Source organism: Camelus dromedarius, chromosome 8, assembly GCF_036321535.1.
Source record: "Camelus dromedarius isolate mCamDro1 chromosome 8, mCamDro1.pat, whole genome shotgun sequence".
Lineage (NCBI taxonomy): Eukaryota > Metazoa > Chordata > Mammalia > Artiodactyla > Camelidae > Camelus > Camelus dromedarius.
In genome coordinates this window covers 34,117,707-34,134,652 of record NC_087443.1, presented here as the reverse complement: position 1 = coordinate 34,134,652, position 16,946 = coordinate 34,117,707, and the positions used below count along the sequence as shown (strand labels likewise).

General features: G+C 46.6%; 1 protein-coding gene across 1 annotated transcript in view; it reads left to right on the top strand.

Annotated features, from left to right (window-relative positions):
- Nucleotides 1-16,946, top strand: part of TSPAN15 (tetraspanin 15) — a 48,515-nt gene that overhangs the window by 21,643 nt on the left and 9,926 nt on the right. Inside the window, exons 2-3 of the mRNA XM_010992788.3 lie at nt 6,475-6,660; nt 7,940-8,014. Coding sequence (XP_010991090.1) covers nt 6,475-6,660; nt 7,940-8,014 — 261 coding nt within the window. The remainder of the gene's footprint in view (nt 1-6,474; nt 6,661-7,939; nt 8,015-16,946) is intronic.

The window sequence follows — 16,946 nt, the reverse complement described above, 5'->3', positions numbered from 1 at the left end:
TCAGGGCACATGATTTTTTTTGTTGTTGAAGTATAGTCAGTTTACAGTGTGTCAATTTCTGGTGTACAGCATAATGTTTCAGTCATATATGTAAATACATATGTTTTTTTTCATATTCTTTTTCATTATAGGTTACTTTAAGATACTGAATATAATTCCCTGTGCTATACAGTAGAAACTTGTTTATCTGTTTAATGTATAGTAGTTAGCATCTGCAAATCTCTACTCCCAATTTATCTCTTCCCACTTACTTCCCCCACTGGTAACCATAGTTTGTTTTCTGTGAGTCTGTTTCTGTTTTGTAAATAAATTCATTTGTGTCTTTTTTTTTTAGATTCCACATATAAGTGATATCATATGGTATTTTTCTTTCTCTTTCTGACTTACTTCACTTAGAATGACATTCTCCAGGTCCATCCATGTTGCAGCAAATGGCATTATTTTATTCTTTTTTATGGCTGAGTAGTATTCCATTGTATAAATATACCACAGCTTCTTTATCCAGTCCTCTGTTGATAGGACATTTAGGTTGTTTCCATGTCTTGCCTATTATATATATGAACATTGGGATGCATGTATCTTTTCAAATTAGAGTTCCCTCCAGTATATGCCTAGGAGTAGGATTGGTGGGTCATATGGTAAGTCTATTTTTAGTTTTTTGAGGAATCTCCATACTGTTTTCCATAATGGCTGCACCAAACTACATTCCAACCGGCAGTGTAGGAGGGTTCCCTTTTCTCCACATTCTCTCCAGCATTTATCATCTGTGGATCTTTTAATGATGGCCATTCTGACTCGTGTGAGGTGATCCCTCATTGTAGTTTTGATTTGCATTTCTCTGGTAATTAGCGATACTGAACAGTTTTCTCAAGAGCACATGACTTTTTAATAAGAGTGGTCTCTACCTTCAGAAAGGAGCAAGGTGAGCGTGGTAAGGTGTAGCATCCAACGAGAGATGCTTTAGAGCTGTGCTGTTCAATATGGTGGCCATCAGCTACACGTGGTCAAGTATAAACTAATTTAAATGAAGTAAAATTAAAAATTCAGGTCCCCAATCACACAAGCCACATTTCAAGAGCTTGCTAGCCACACTCGGCTAGTGGCTACCATATTGGACGTTACCTTCATCACAGAACGGCTGTTGGCAGCACTGCTGTGCTATTGGCATGTTTGTATTTTGCAAAGACCTTTCAGACCAGTTCTCAGTCCCAGGTCGAAATGGAAGGCCCATCTGGTAGCCTCAGTGGCAGGCCAGACAGGTTTTGGTTATGCATCCTGACTCTGCCTCTCATATGTTCTGTGTCACTTAACCTCACTGAGTCTGGTCTGTAAAATGCAAGTGGCTGTTTCTCAGATGTGTGAGGGAGTATGACGGTCAAGGGAGATGACGCTAGTGTAGCGCTTTGCAGGATGCTGGTGCAGCATCATCACTCCATACATGGCAGTGAGCTTTATTTACTATTTATGAGAAGTGAGGCTCAGAGAGGGGAAGTGACATGGCCAAGGGCACCAAGCTAATAATTGAAGGCACAGAATGCCAGCTCCCATCTATTATCCTGCGTCCGCTGCTCCTTCCAGCCCTGTCTGTGCTGGAGAGAAGCTGGTGCAGAGTGCGGGGGTGGGGTGGGGGGGTGGCTTAGCCCAGGGCTAGACAGGATCAGCCTGGGGCAGAAAAGCTGATGGGCATGAAGTCCAGGGATTTCTTGACCCCATGCAGGGACCCTGCTAGCCCCATCTTATTTCAAGTCTCTCTCAGGCCTTGGAGTTTAGCTATTTCCCACATTCTTTCAAACTAGAAACTCAGGAAAGTGCTTTGTTTGGGCCACACAGAGCCCTGGAGCATTGAGTGCCCCATCAGATGGCACCAGACTGAGGAAGTTCTTGGGGCCTTCCAGGAAACACTGGCTCCTCCAGGAAGCCAGTGCTGCCTTTCTGACATTCCCTTTCTCCCCCTCAGTTTTGTTCAAATTCCCAGAGCCCTCCCCATGGGAGGGGTTGCATATGCTTCCTGTAGGCCTGAGGTTCTTCCCTTTTTTCATGCCAGGAACATTGCAGTTAGAGGTTAACAAAAGTAAAGGTTGACTTTTTTCTCCATCCACAGTTTAGAAACTCCTGAATTCCATCCATCAAGCCATAGAGATCATTTCTAACCTGTCAATCTCTGCTCCCCCGCCCAGACTTAGCCCATGTCTAGTCTTGTGACCCTTTGTGACCCCAAGACCTGAAACACAATAGGTGCCTGGTATGTGCCATTGGGGGTGAAAATAGCCCTTGCAGGTCCCCTGTAAGTGCAGACTTGTCCCAGCTGGGGGTGAGCCAGCCAGACCTGTGACCAGATGCTTCCCGAAGGCAGAGATGCAGGTGCCAGAATGCCTCACAGGACCTTCTGCTTCCCAGCAGCTGCGTGAAGCTGGGTCTCAGCCCGAGAAGGAGGAAGCCAGTTCTAGGTTGCAGGGCTCAGAGGGGACCTTCGGGCCTGATTCACAATGGGCAACAGGGCTCCCATGCAGCCTGTTGAAGATGCCAGAAGCCTGGGGCTCTGGGCCTGGCCCATGGGCCTATGGGCTGCCAGCAGCATGTTCTTTCCCTCTTTGGCCCCAAATGGGCATGGCCATGTGCTCCCCACCCCCAGCCACATTTAGCTGAAGCTGTCCTGCTTGACAAATGGGCCATTTGCTTCCTGCGCTGGAGCTGGAGTGGCTGGCTGCCCAATGAGAGGCTATAATTAGCAGAGAAGAGTGGATGGGAATTGCACATTAGTATTGACAGTTAATTTTATGCTCACATGGAAACATAAACTGATGTCATCAGAGATGTAAATATCATTTGGAAATCTTGAAGTTCCCAAGAAGGGGACGCCAGCCTCTGCTTATGCCTGCTGCCCCTCAAACACTTGAATGAGGAGCCCAGATCAGCGGACCCTGTGTGGGGAGCTGTCTCAGGGGCTGCCTGCTGGCTGCTGGGAAGGCTGGGGTCGCAGCGCCTCCAGCTGGACCAGAAAGAACAGGCCTGTGATGGCTCAGTTCACAGTGGTGGAGGAGTCTGGAGCTTTGGGTCTGCATTTGCCACGGAAGCTTTCCTCTAGCTTTAGTGGTCTGGGAATATTGCAAGGCTGACTAGTGAGGAAAATGCGATCTTTTGTCATGGGAGGGACATCAGACCAAAGGAAGTTTTGTTTCCTGCCAGCAAGGCTGTTCTGGAGTGGGTCCCAGGGCTCTGGGGAACTTATAAAAATAAAAGAAGCCACTGACTGCCTTTATGAAGAGGGCTGGGGTCAGTTCTGCTTGGAATTGAGGCCAATGACAGCTCTGGTGTTTTGGAGATGGTTTCCAAAGCAGGGTACCTGAAACCAGAAGCATAGCCTCAGGCAAGAATGGGGGTGGGTGGGTGTCAGGGCTAGGGAAGACATCAGGGCCTGTATACGTCCTGCCCAAGAACTTTTTTTTTTTTTTTTTTTACAACAAGGAACATAGAACTCTCAAAAGTATACAGAATTGATCTGAAAATATTGTTGGTTCAGTGACAACATGAGAATTACACTTTTCATCGATATAGAAGATAAAACCCCGCCTCTGTTGCCCTCAAGTACACCTTGTCCTTGTGTATTGACTGCTCTCCCTGCCTGGGCTGTGAAGATGTCACTTCTCTGTAGGGTTCCTTTTTAATCACCGTCCCCAGCTCGCGGGTGGAAGGATCTCTGGGCTCTGTATCTAGTTCAGGGTTAGGGTTGAGTGAGTGATTCCTTGTAAATGCAATAATTCAGAAGAGGGGTGGTAGATCTGGCTCTTTAAAGCTGCTGGCCCCTGTTCTTGGAGGACCCTCAGGGCACAGGCTGGTCTTGAGCAATGATTCACCATGTTCTGGGTTTTGGAGCATGAACTGACCAAATAGTTCTGGTTAATTTTTCTCTATCACAGGTACATTTTATTTCCTGTGTTCACCATTTTCCTGTAGAGGACTCTGTGCGTGTGTGTCCTGCCTTATAAATTTAAACATTTTTCCAAGTGGGTAATTTTGATGACATTTCACTCATAGTTTTCCTGATATGGCCAACTTGTTACTAAGTGGCTGAGTTTGTCGTGCCTTTAGCACCTCTTGGCCTGTGTGCATTGGGAAGGCATTCCTTTTAGACTGGGGAAGAGGTCCTCAGTCATCCCAGATTATCCTTTCAAACCAAGGGGAATGGCACTTAGCTGTGAAGTACAGCAGAGCACTGGACCCCTGGAGGACGGCTTCCCGGTAATCCCCTGTTATCCCGTGTTTCTAAGTGAGCTTGGTCTATTTGACTTTTGGCATCTCCACCGCTTGTCAAAGCTTAGGGGAAGCAGGCACTTCCCTTTACCCAGGACAGTCCGGGCACTCTTTAGAAGGCAGTCTAGATATACTTGGAAGGCACATTGTAACCAATTTAAGGCTGGGTAGACCAGGAGTAATGGCAGGAGAGGCCTCCTCAGTGTTCTGGATGTTGACTCTGGGTAGCTCTGCTCATGGCATATCTTGCCCACATCTTGTCTGTAGTATCCCTCATTTCCTATACTCAGACCTTCGCTGATAGCACCACGGCTTCCAATTACTCTCCTACTCTGCCTTCCGCTCTGTGGAGAAGTCCAGTGTATCTGATGATTTGTCCCAGCCCTCAGGAATGTGTGGCCCAGAAAGTCAGAGTCCTTGGACAGGCAGGAGGCGGGGTAGACAACATCGGACTCAAACCCAAGGGGGTCTATTGGGAAGCGCAGCTTGCATCTGTTCAGCAGACGTTGATTGTAAATACCAGCTGTGTTTCCTAAATGTCAGGACCATTCTGGGTGCTGGGATGCCCAAAACAGTCAAAAAAATCTCTCCTGGGATGGAGCTTATGTTCTTGTGGGACAATTGAAAAATAAAAGAAAAAAGTAGTTATGTTAAATATTGGCAAGTACAAAGAGAGAACATAAAATGGGGAAATGGGAGAGGAACTTTTTAAAAATAAGATTGCCCTGAAGGCCTCACTGAGCAGGTGACAATTAAGCAAAGGCAGGAAGGAGGTAAGGTAGTGAACCATGTGGAGATCAGGAGGAACAGAATTCTAGACAGTGGGAATAACCTGTGCAAAGGCCCCGGGGTAGCACATTTAGTGTGTTCAACCAGCAGTGAGGAGGCTAGTGCAGCTAAGCCAAAGTGAGGAAGAGCAGGGGGAGTGAGAAGTGGGAGTGAGCTCAGACAGGCTGTGTAGGCCTGTAGGCTGTGATTAGGGTTGGGGCTTTTACTCTCAGTACACAGAGAACCAGCCTGCTGTGATTAGGTTTTGCCTGGTCACTCTGGTATGGAGAACTGGCTGAAGGGGGCCAGTTAGAACACTTTTGTAGGATCCCAGGGCAATGTGGCCGTGTAGCCCAAACTCGTCTGAGGGTTAGAAGTGGTGTCTGCTAATAAAGCTCTACAAAGATTTAGTAGGAGAGTTTTCAGACTGAGAACTAGAAAGGGATCCCCCAAGGGCTTTTTTGCCAGGTTTTTCCTGCTGAGCTCTTACAGTGGTCACCTTTCCACTGCTAGGGGAGTTGGTGATGAGGAATTCGACTTAAAAAAACCCCTCAAAATCCCTCCTGCTCCAAATTTTGGCCCTCCTGATGGTCATCCTGAAGACGAATTCCATGTTTATGGTGCTGAGTGAAATGCCAACCCCCCTGAGCAGTTCTGAAACTTCCCACGGTGACCTGCCTGTGTGATACATATCCCAGCGGCCCCTGGCTTCCACGTTTATAGTGTTTCCACTTTCCTTATCTCACTAAGGCCTTGCAAAAACCTGTGGGGTGAGCAGGGCAGAAATGACAGTCTTTATACCCATTTTTCAGATGAGAACACAGACTCATGTGGTCCAGTGCCTGTTTGAGGCCCAGGGTTAGCAAGTGGGAGAGCTGGGACTCAGATCAGGTTCTTTGACCCTCTAACTAGTGGCATTTCCCCTGACTCACCAATATTTTCTCTAAAGCAGCATTTCAAAACAGGGTCTAGGGCTTGCTAGGGTCAGTTTGCTAGGGCTGCAAAGTACTGCAGGGTGGGTGGCTTAAAAACAGGAATTTATTGTCTCATGGTTCTGGAGGCTGGAAGTCCAAGATCAGGGTGTTGGCAGAGTTGGGTTTGTAGGTGGCTATCTTCTCCATGTGTCTTCACATGGCTTCTGGCTGTGTGTCTGTGTCCTAATCCTTTCTTAGAAGGACAATGTTTATATTGGATTAAAGCCTAGTTATTTTAATTTAATTACCTCTTTAAAGGCTCAGTCTGTAAGTACAGTCCCATTCTGAGGTACTGAGGGTTAGGACTTCACCATGTGAATTTGGGGGGAACACAATTCATCCCATAACAGGTCCCCTTACATCTGGTCGTTTGAGGTGAGCCCCTCATTGGAGGCGCCGTAGCCCTCAGATGAACCCTTTGTAGAAAAGTCAAGCGACTGCCAGTCCTTCTCCTCTCTCACTCGTTGCTTTCTTGCTGCAGCTGATAGGCGGCCTGATCCTGTCGGTGGGGATCTATGCAGAGGTGGAGAGGCAGAAATACAAAACCCTGGAAAGTGCCTTTCTGGCCCCAGCTATCATCCTCATCCTCCTGGGGGTCATCATGTTCATCGTGTCCTTCATCGGCGTGCTGGCTTCCCTCCGTGACAACCTGTGCCTTCTCCAGGCGGTGAGTCGGTCCCAGGTACCCCTCAGCTGGTGGTAATGGGGAGGGGTGATACTTGGACTCCCCAGGAGATCTGGAAGGACGGCCCTAGGCCCTGAGGCAGCCGGGCTTTTTCAGTCCTTGCCTCAAACTAGCTCTGCTAGAGGGTTTTCTGGATCAGCCTGCCTGTCCACAGTGGCCCAAGGGTGCCTGGGCCACCGCCACTTCTGCATATAAAAGCTGATTTGAATACTATTCCTACTTCAACCCTGCATTGATTTGGACTGTCAGTTGGAAGTGGGAGAAACCACACTCAAATGAGAGCAAGCAAAACCAAGAAAAGTTGTTGCTGGTGAGTCATTAGCTCATATAACCAGCAATCCCACACTGGGTCCAGGGGTTCAAACAGCACCCTTGGGCTCTCTCTCACCACCTCTCAGCTGGACGCTGGGTGCTGTCCTCAGGCTCTCTTTGTGATGGTCGTCAGCAGCCTCAGGCCAACAGTCCTTATAACTCTTGATCCCAGGGAGTCTTTCCTGGCAACTCTGGCCAAAGTCCTAGGACTCTGATGGGCCTGCTTTGGCCAAGTATTTGTCCTGGGCTCAGGGGTGGGGTCAACCCCACCTGCCCCCCTCCCCTGCCTTACTGCCTGGGTGAGGGATGGCTCCCCAGAGTCGGGGGTACCGGGTAGGGGATCCATTCATTCGGCACCCATGTGTGTTTGACCTCATTGTCCCCCTCACACGGGAAGCCCCTGAAAGCCCCTATGAGCAGGGTCCTGGTGCTGCCTGAGGCTGGAAGTTGTTGACATCAGTTTGGACAATGCCCGTTTCTATGATAAAGGTTGGGGGTTGTTATCCTCTAAGCCTCAGACATCCTCTCATCTATTCTGGGGGTCTGGGAGGCCATTTCTGAGGGGCCCTGTGGCAGAAATGGAAATGCTGCCCCAGCCTTCCATCCAGCCACGCCTGTCCCCTCTGGGTCAGTCAGAGTGAGGGCCAGAGCGCCTTGATGTGGGGGGTCGGGGGAGGGGTTGTGTTTTTCCACCTAGATCCTGCTGAGGACCCCTGGGACAAACCTCAGTAACAATCTGGATGAGACAGCTGAGTCACTCTTCCTGAGCACTGGCTCCAGCGACAGACTTTCCCGGAAATGTCTGTCCGCATCCTGTATCCTCACAGGAGGAAGGGCTGAAAGGCCTAGGAGCCTAAGAGCTCTGACAAAGATAATTCTCCTTATTGTGCTTCACCTCAGAGCAGATGGCACTCCCCCTCTAGGTGAATCTCTGAATTTTGTTTTCCAGTTTATGTACATCCTTGGAATTTGCCTCATAATCGAGCTCATAGGTGGCGTGGTGGCCTTGATCTTCCGGAACCAGGTGGGCCTGTGGTGCATTTATCCACCATGTGTATGCTGGGCACCCCCTTGTGTGTACCCTGGGCTGCAGACTAGGGGTGCGACACAGAGCTGGGCAGATAATCCCTTGCAGAGCATCCATTCTGCTGGGGAGGCGGGCACTGAACAGATAAACCAGAGAACAAGAGAACAAAACAGGCTGATAGCAGAGGGGGTTGCGGGGGAGGATATTAATGAAAAGGAGCCAACCAGCTAAGGCTCAGAGGGACAGATGTCCAGGCAGAGGGAACCACTGAGGCAGAAGGGAGCTTGGCAGGTTTGTACAGTGTGGAGTTTGCTTGGCTGAAGCAGGTAAGTAACAGGGAGGGAGGAGAAGGCGAAGTTGGAAGGTCTGGCCAGGGCAAATCACCTACAGCCTTGGAATTGTTTTCTAAAGGCAACAGGAAGCCTCTGGAGGGTTTTGTGCTGGGAAATGTGATGTGATCTGACTCATGTTTTACTTGCTGCTGAGTGGAGAGTGGACAGTAGGAAGACCAGCTGTGGGTGAGCCTTAGCCACAGGCCTGTCTAAACCCTTGGAATCCAGGGATATTCTTCCTGTTTTATGAGCCCCAGGAGAGGGTAGGGAAGATTCCCATAATGTCAAAGGAGTAATTGAGGCGCAGAGAGGTTAAGAAGCCTTCCTAAGAGCACACAGCAAGACAGAGGCAGCTCAGGGATGCTTTCCAACCTAGTCTTTTTTTTTTCAGTTCTTTTTTCCTTCCCCCATGCCCAGCTTTATTAAGGTATAATTGACAAATAAAATGGCAATATATTTCAACTGTACAATGTGATGACTTGATATATGTATACATTGTGAAAGGATTACCAAGTTCATGAACACATCTGTCACCTTGAATTAACTTTTCTTTTTTTTTTTTTTTTTTTTTTGTGAGAATGCTTAACGTCTATTCTCTTAGGAAATTTCAAATATATAATACCGCATTATTAACTATAGTCAGCATGCTGTACATTAGATCATCAGAACTTATTCATCTTGTAGCTGGGAGTTTGTACCATTGACCAATATCTCCTTATTTCTCCCATCCCCAATCCCTGGCAATTATTTTTCTATTCTCTGGTTCTATGAGTTTGAATTTTTTTTTTTTAGATTCCACATATAAGTGATACTTACCGTATAGTATTTATCTCTCTCTGTCTGGCTTATTTCACTTAGCATAAGACCCTCGAGTTTCATCTATGTTGTTGTAAATGGCAGGTTTTCTTGCTTTTTAATGACTGAATAATATTCCATCACACACACACACACACACACACACACACACACACACACACACACACACACACACACACACAATGGAGACCATATATTTATCTATATCTCACATTTTCTTTATCCAGTCATCTGTTGATACACACTTAGGTTGTTTCTATATCTTGGCTATTGTGGCTATTGCTGCAATGAACATGGGAATTCTTTTCATGGCAGATAGCTCTTTGGACTAGCAATTTCATTTCCTTTGGATATATATCCAGAAGTGGGATTGCTGGATCATATGGTAGTTAGATTTTTAATATTTTGAGAAATCATCATACTGTTTTCCATAATGGTTGTACCAATATGCATTTCCACCAACAATGTACAAAGATCCCTTTTTCTCCTCACCAATATTAATCTCTTGTTTTTTGCTAATAGACATTCTAACAGGTGTGAAGTGGTTTTGGCTTGCATTTCCCTGATGTTTAGTGATACTGAGCATCTTTTCGTACATGTGTGGGCCATTTGTATGTCTTCTTTGGAAAAATATCTATTCAAGTCCTCTGCCCATTTTTTACCCTTGACAAACAGGGGTTTGAACTATTCTTGTGTTTGAACCCACTTACACACAGATTTTTTCTAATAAATATATTACCTGCTTTTTCACTTTACAGATTTTTTTTTTAAATTCAAGTATAGTCAGTTTACAATGTTGTGTCAATTTCTGGTGTACAGCACACATTTTACAGATCTTTAAAATTAACTAGACATGGGGAAAAGTTTATGTTGGATTAGAGATCAAAATATATGAAATCAAAAGAACTAGGGTTTGAGTCCTAATTCTGTCAAAATCGTTTCAGCTTCCTGCCCTTGAGTGAGTTACTTATCAATTCCTTTGTTTTTGAGGAAGAGATAATAATATGCAGATTTTTTACTGTGTGGGGATCAGCACCCCAACCCCTCTGCTGTTCAAGGGTCAGCTGTATTTGTCTTTTTACTATTGAGTTGTAAGGATTCCTTATATATTTTGGATATTAACCTCTTATCAGATTATGGTTTACAAATATTTTCCCCCATTTCATAGTTTGCCTTTTTACTTTTTTGATTATTTTCGTTGCTGTGCAAAAACTTTTTAGTTTGATGTCGTTCCACTTATTTACTGTAGACAACGTTGCCTGTACCTTTGATGTCAGATCTACACAAATCACTGCCAGGACCAATGTCAAGGAGTTTTTCCCTATGTTTTCTTCCATGAGTTTTACAATGCCAGGTCTTACAATTAAGTCTTACATTCATTTTGAGTTGATTTTTGTGTATCGTGTAAGATAAGTGTCCAATTTCATTCTTTTGCATGTGGATTTCCAGTTTTTTCAACACCATTTATTAAAGATACTATCTTTTTTCCCCATTGTATATTCGTGGTATCTTTGCTGAAAATTAGCTGGCCATATATATGCGAGTTTATTTCCAGGCACTCTATTCTGTTCCAATGATCTATGTGTCTGTTTTTATGTCAATACCATGCTGTTTTAATAACTATTGCTTTGTCATATCGAAGTCAGAAAACATGCTGCCTCCAGCTTTGTGCTTCTTGCTCCAGATTGCTTTGGCTATTTGGGGTTTGTTGTGGTTCCATATGAATTTTAGAATATTTTTCTGTTTCTCTGAAAGATGCCATTTGAATTTTGATATAGATTGCATTAAATCTGTAGATTGCTTTGGGTAGTGTAGACATTTTAATAATAATCTTCCAATCCATGAATAAAGGATATTTTTCCATTTATTTGTGTCATCTTTTAATTTCTTTGATCAGTGTTTTATAGTTTTTAGTGACAGATCTTTCATTTCCTTGATTAAATTTATCCCTAAGAATTTTATTCTTTTTGATGCTATTGTAAATGGGATTGCTCTGTTAATTTCTTTTATGTATAGTTCATTGGTAGTGTATAGATATGCAACTGATTTTTTAATGTTGATTTTTGTATCCTGTAACTTTACTGAATTCCTTTATTAGTTTTAACAGTTTTGTTTGTTTGTTTGTTCATTTGCTTGTTTTTGCTGGAGTCTTTAGAATTTCCTATATATGAGATCATATCATCTGCAAATGGACAATTTTACTTTTTTCTCCTCTGACTTGGATGCCTTTTCTTTCTTCTTCTAGCCTAATTGCTCTGGCTAGGACTTTCAGTACTATGTTGAATAAATTGGTGAGAGTGGGCACCTTGTTTCTTCCTGATCTAAAAGCTTTTCCTCTGAGTATGATGTTAGCTGTGGGCTTGTCATATATGGTCTTTATTATGTTGAGGTGCATTTTTTCTATACTTAATTTGTTGAGAATTCTTATTAGGAAAGGCTGTTGAATTTTGTCAAATGCTTTTTCTGCATCTTTTGAGATGATCATATGATTTTTATCCTGCATTTTATTAATGTGGTGTATTACATTGATTTTGTGTATAGTGAACCATCCTTGCATCCTAGGGATAAATCCCATGTAATCCCAGTGTCTGATCTTTTTAATGAGCTATTGAATTTGGTTTGCTAATATTTCGCTGAGAATTTTTGCATCTACATTCATGAGGGACATTAGCCAGTAATTTTCTTTTCTTGCAGTGTCCTTTTTTGGACCTCATAAAAGTGTTTGGAAGTGTTCTCTCCTCTTCAGTTTTTTGGAAGAGTTTGAGAAGGATTGGCATTAATTCTTCTTTAAATGTTTGTGAGAATTCACCAGTGAAGCCATCTGGCTTTGGACTTTTCTTTATTAGGAGACTTGACTACCGATTCAATCTCCTTACTCGTTATTGGTCTGTTCAGTTTGTCTATTTCTTCATGTTTCAGTCCTGGTAGGTTGTATGTTTCTAGGAATTTATCCCTTTCTTCTAGGTTGTCCAGTCTTCTGGTGTATAATTGTTCATAGTATTCTCTTATGATCCCTTGTAATTCTGTAATATCAGTTGTAATGTTTCATCTTTCATTTCTGATTTTATTTATTTGAATCTTCTCTTTTTAGTCGGGCTAACGGTTTGTCAATCTTGTTTATCTTATTCAAAAAGCCAACTCCTAGTTTTGTTGATCTTTTCTATCACCTTTCTATTTCATTTATTTCCATTCTGATTTTTGTTGTTTCCTTCCTTCTAATAACTTTGGGCTTAGTTTCTTCTTCTTTTTCTAGCTCCTTGAGGTATAAAGTTAGGTTGTTTATTTGAGATCTTTCTTTTTTTTCCCTTAATGTAGGTATTTATTACTATAAACTTCCCTCTTAGAACTGCTTTTGCTGCATCTCATAAATTTTGGTATGTTGTGTATCCATTTTCTTTTGTCTCAAGATATTTTTAAATTTCCCTTTGATTTCTTCTTTGACCCATTGGTTGTTTTCCCAATCCAGTCTTGCTACCTGTTCCTCCTTTTTCCTGTTTTTTACTTTTCAGACCATCTGCTCTGAGCTGGCACATCCAGGATATTGGCTCATTTTTCAGCAGCCTTGAGGGGACACAGATGTTTATTCCATTTGCCCATGGGGAAGCTTTTCTGTGCAGCCAGCAGGACTCCTGGCCGGCCCACAGCTTTCCAGAGTTGTGGGTCAGTGCTCTCCTGCCTGGAGTCGGGGTCCAGGCCATGGTCAGCAGCATCAGTGGTTTTAATAAACAATCTCCTAAATGAACAGCAGTTCTGGTGTCTAGGGTGCTTTCACAGAGGCAAGATGACTTATTTTCCAGTGCCTGGTAGATCAACAGGGGCCGTGATACCACTCCTTTCTAGGAAGAGAGCTGAGCCCAGATGAAACCTCCAGGGGCCCTTAGTCATCACACCTGAGGATGCCATGAGCCTGAGGTCAGGGGTGAGAGTTCCCAGTTATTCCCAAACCCCAAGGGTACCACGGAGTGAAGTGTGTTCCTTCCCCTTGGATAGGGTGTCCCCTCATGGGGCCCTGTCAGGGAAGGGTCTTGGTGTGCAGCCCAGAAAGGACCCTCACCCTCAGGGCTCTCAGCTCTTTGGAGGCTCATGATGGGCTGGGCTCTCATACACTTGTGATACATAATTCAAAAAATTTAAAAATGAGATACAGAACTCAGTAAGTGCAATAGGAGTTCTATAATAAGGGAAAAAATCGGCCTGGAAAAATCTGGAAGAAATAGAAATATTAACATATTAAGTCACATTTCCTCTGAGGGATGGGACTAGGGTGATATTTATTTTCTCCTTTATATTTTCTCCCTAGCTCCCAATTTTCTTTTTATTTTTTTAATAATCAAAGGGAAAATACCATATAAAGGAAAATAATGTCCCTGCCAGCTGTAATGCCACGAGATTTTGTAAAACAAGAGATGGGCCCATGGTGAGGACAGGGAAGGAGCAGCCTGGCTGTTGACAGTGGCAGGAAGGGGCAGCATCTGGTGGAGGAAGCTGAGGCACAGTCAAAGGCAGTTTCCAGGAGGAGATGAGTCCCTAGTTCCAGTTTTTCTCACCAAGAGGAGAAGACAGATTCCTCTGAGCCACAACTTAGCAGGTTCAGTCTGTAGCCCCGCAGGCTGCCTCTTAACTCTGAGAATCCACTTGTGGTGACAAATGAGGACAAATCATCAGGCTAGTGATTTTATACAGTGTTCTCAGGAAGGTGCACAGACCATGGCCACTGCCAGGCAGCGAAAGATAAACAGACTTCTGGGTGTAAAGAAGAAATTCTCCATCAACTGCTGAGCATGGGCAAGGTTTCTGCTTGAGGCGTGACCCAGCAGTCAGACTGAAGCGGCTTCTCTGCTTGTTCAGGGTCAAGTGGCCGCGCACTGGGGAGCTGCGCACAGAGCTGGTGGCCCCGATGGCCTGGGCATTAGAAGCAGAAGTGCAGTGCCCTGACCCCAGCAGTGGGTGGAGACCCTGAATGGCCTCCACGGCTGTCTGGGTCTCATTGCTCTTGACCTCCCATCACCCCGGCTTCTTCTGGCCCTCCCTTCAGGGTGTCTGGGGTGTGTTCTCACCAGGCAGAACGGAGCAGGGATACCCAGAGGGCACTGGGCTGTACCTGGTACGTCTGTACCCATCCCTGGCCTCCTTCCCTCTGCCATCAGGGTGGAGGTGAGGAGCGGCCTCTTTCCTGGCCTTGACCAGAGAGTGCCATGGTCATACCCAGTGCCAGGCCAGGGAACAGTAGACAGCACCCAGCCTGTTTATTTTACCTTGGCACTGCCCCTAGCTGGCTCTGGGCATGACCATGAGCTCAGGGCAGGGAGAAAGGAGACAGCATGGCCTGCTTGGCTGAGCACCTGAGCATATATATCCTTCCCACCTAAAGCAAAGCAGAGAAAGTTCTGTGCTGATGTGGACAGACTCCCATGGCTGGTGCCCCCCACTGTGGACAGCTGTTTGGGAGCGAGAGCTGGAACCCCAAATACCTGAGAAACTGAAGCATAGCCCTCCCCCACCATGGGGATTCATCCTGTGACTTCCCGCCTGGTCTGAGGAAGAGTCTGACAAATATCCTAGAGAACCTTGCAGTGTTCGCACCTCCTTTCTCACTCCCTGGGCTCCTCTCAAGCTTTAGTTGTCTGATAGGGTCCATCTCAGGACTGGGGTCTGGAGGCAACGAGGATAAGCCCCCACCTTCTGGGGGTGCGGAGGGAGCCCGAGATGCTGGCTTAGCTTGGGCACTAAGGGAGGAAGGAAGTCCTAAGCTGAGCGCCCACTTCTGCGTTATGAGAACCGAGCTGGCATTGGTTCCGGCTGAGCTGCCAGCTATGGGGCCTCCCCGGCGGGGGCCTCAGAAGCTGATATGGAAGCAAAGGAAGCCGGCTGGCAGCCTGCAGGAAACTGGGACAGCTTTGTCCCCAGAGGCCTCGGGGGAGGCTCCGACTGCTGACCTTTCTCCTCCTCCCTTCCTGCTTCTCGGCCTCCCATCCTGGGGGAGCTACTATCACATGCCCCCAGCCCCCTCCAGTCCCTCATCCATTTGACAACACTCCAAAGCCTCTACCAAGAGCAGTGATGCACAGGCTTCAGACAGCTTTCAAAGTAGATTTAAAGAAAGAACTAGAAAGGGCAGTTCTTTGTAGCTTGAGTCTGGTGGCGTGAACAATGTGCTCTGAAAATCCCGTGGCCTTTGATGTTTGCTTACTCTTTGCTTAATTTAGCACAGGCTGCATGGCCTCCGAGGCCATGCCAGCCATTTGTGAAAGGTGGTTTTCGAGTCCTCGTTCGAGATGCCCCTGCAGCGTGACCTGGTTTAGAGCAGGGTGAGGGTGGTGCTGGGTCCTGCTGCACTCCCACAGGGCATGTCCGCCGAGTGGCTCCCCCAGTCCCTAAGAACATTGTGGAATATCGCATAGCACTTTATGGTTAATTACAGTTAATCAATGAACTGTACAATCCCTACCCTTCTCTGACAGGAACCACCCAAACATTGTACATATCTCCCCGGTATGTGAGTGCACACTCGCACACATACTCACACACACACTCAGACACACACACACACAGTGCCAAAAATGGCAGCACACAAGTGCAAGAGCCAGCACCACCCAAAGAGATCTCTGATGGGAACTGGGGGGCAGCTGCCGCCCTTGGACCCTGGGACCATCCGTTCTTCCTGTCCATTCTGAGAGGGCTCCAGCAGGGCCTCCCTTCCCTGCGGGGGCCCCACTCAGCTAACCAGATGAAGGCCTGATTTTTCACAAAGGCCTCTTTTGGAGTCAGCGCCTTTGGAAAATGCTCAGACGGAGATGGTTTGGGGAGGGAGGTCAGGGCTGCTCACCAAAGAGGGAGGGAGAGCCTTTCCCCTTTGGGCCACTGAGCGTCCCTTCTGCCCTGTTTCTTCCTCTCTGCCCTGTGGCTCCTGCCCTCATCCCACCCTCTCTCCAAAAAGCATGTGACCCACTGGGAGGGCTGACCCAGTGGAGGAGCTGGGAGGTGGCCAATGGGCTGGGGTAGGTGGACCAGGACTGTTTCCCGTGTCTTGAATGTAGAAGTTACCTCCCCGACAGCTGTGGCCCTAGACATGGCCCTGACCTTGGTCTTCACCCTCTGCACCTCAGTTCAGCCAAGGGCCTCTTACAACATGCCATTTAATATTGTAAGCTCATTCCCTTGCCCTACCCTGGGTGACAGACCGATCCACCTGTTGTCCTGTTTCTGAGACAACCCCAACCATGCTCACCTGGCCGGCCTGCCCTTGATCACCCAGAGGCGCAGGCACCCAAGGCTGGAAAGGCTGCAGGACCTGGGGACTTCTGGGAAGGGTGGGCCTGAAGCCAGGTGGGTCCTTGCTCTTCCAGGTCATGTGGCCAGCAAGCAGCTCTTCCTCTGAGCCCCTGTTGCCAGGATCCAGTGCTGGACCCGGGCAGGGCTGAGGGCTGTCTCACATGGGAAGGGGGCTGGCCTGGTGTCTCCTGAGGCTGTGTGAGATCGTGCTCATCTCCCAGGTCTGCTCCGGAGCACTGATTATTGTCAGCAGAGGGTTTTCCTTCTGGCCCCAGAGGCAGGTTTCCCTGAGCCAGTCTCTCATCACCTTGGCTCTGAGCAGTGTGTTAATGTCAGGAAGGAGGTGGCTGTCCCATCCTTTGTTCCTCTCTTCCTGGTATTGGAGATGGTTTGGGGAGATGACCCCACACTGAACCTTGGGTTCTTATCTTGGCTTTGTAGAGTGTATCAGGCCGGGAGTTTGACACCTTGGTCCCAGCATCTCTCTGCTAGTGATCAGTGAGGTAATC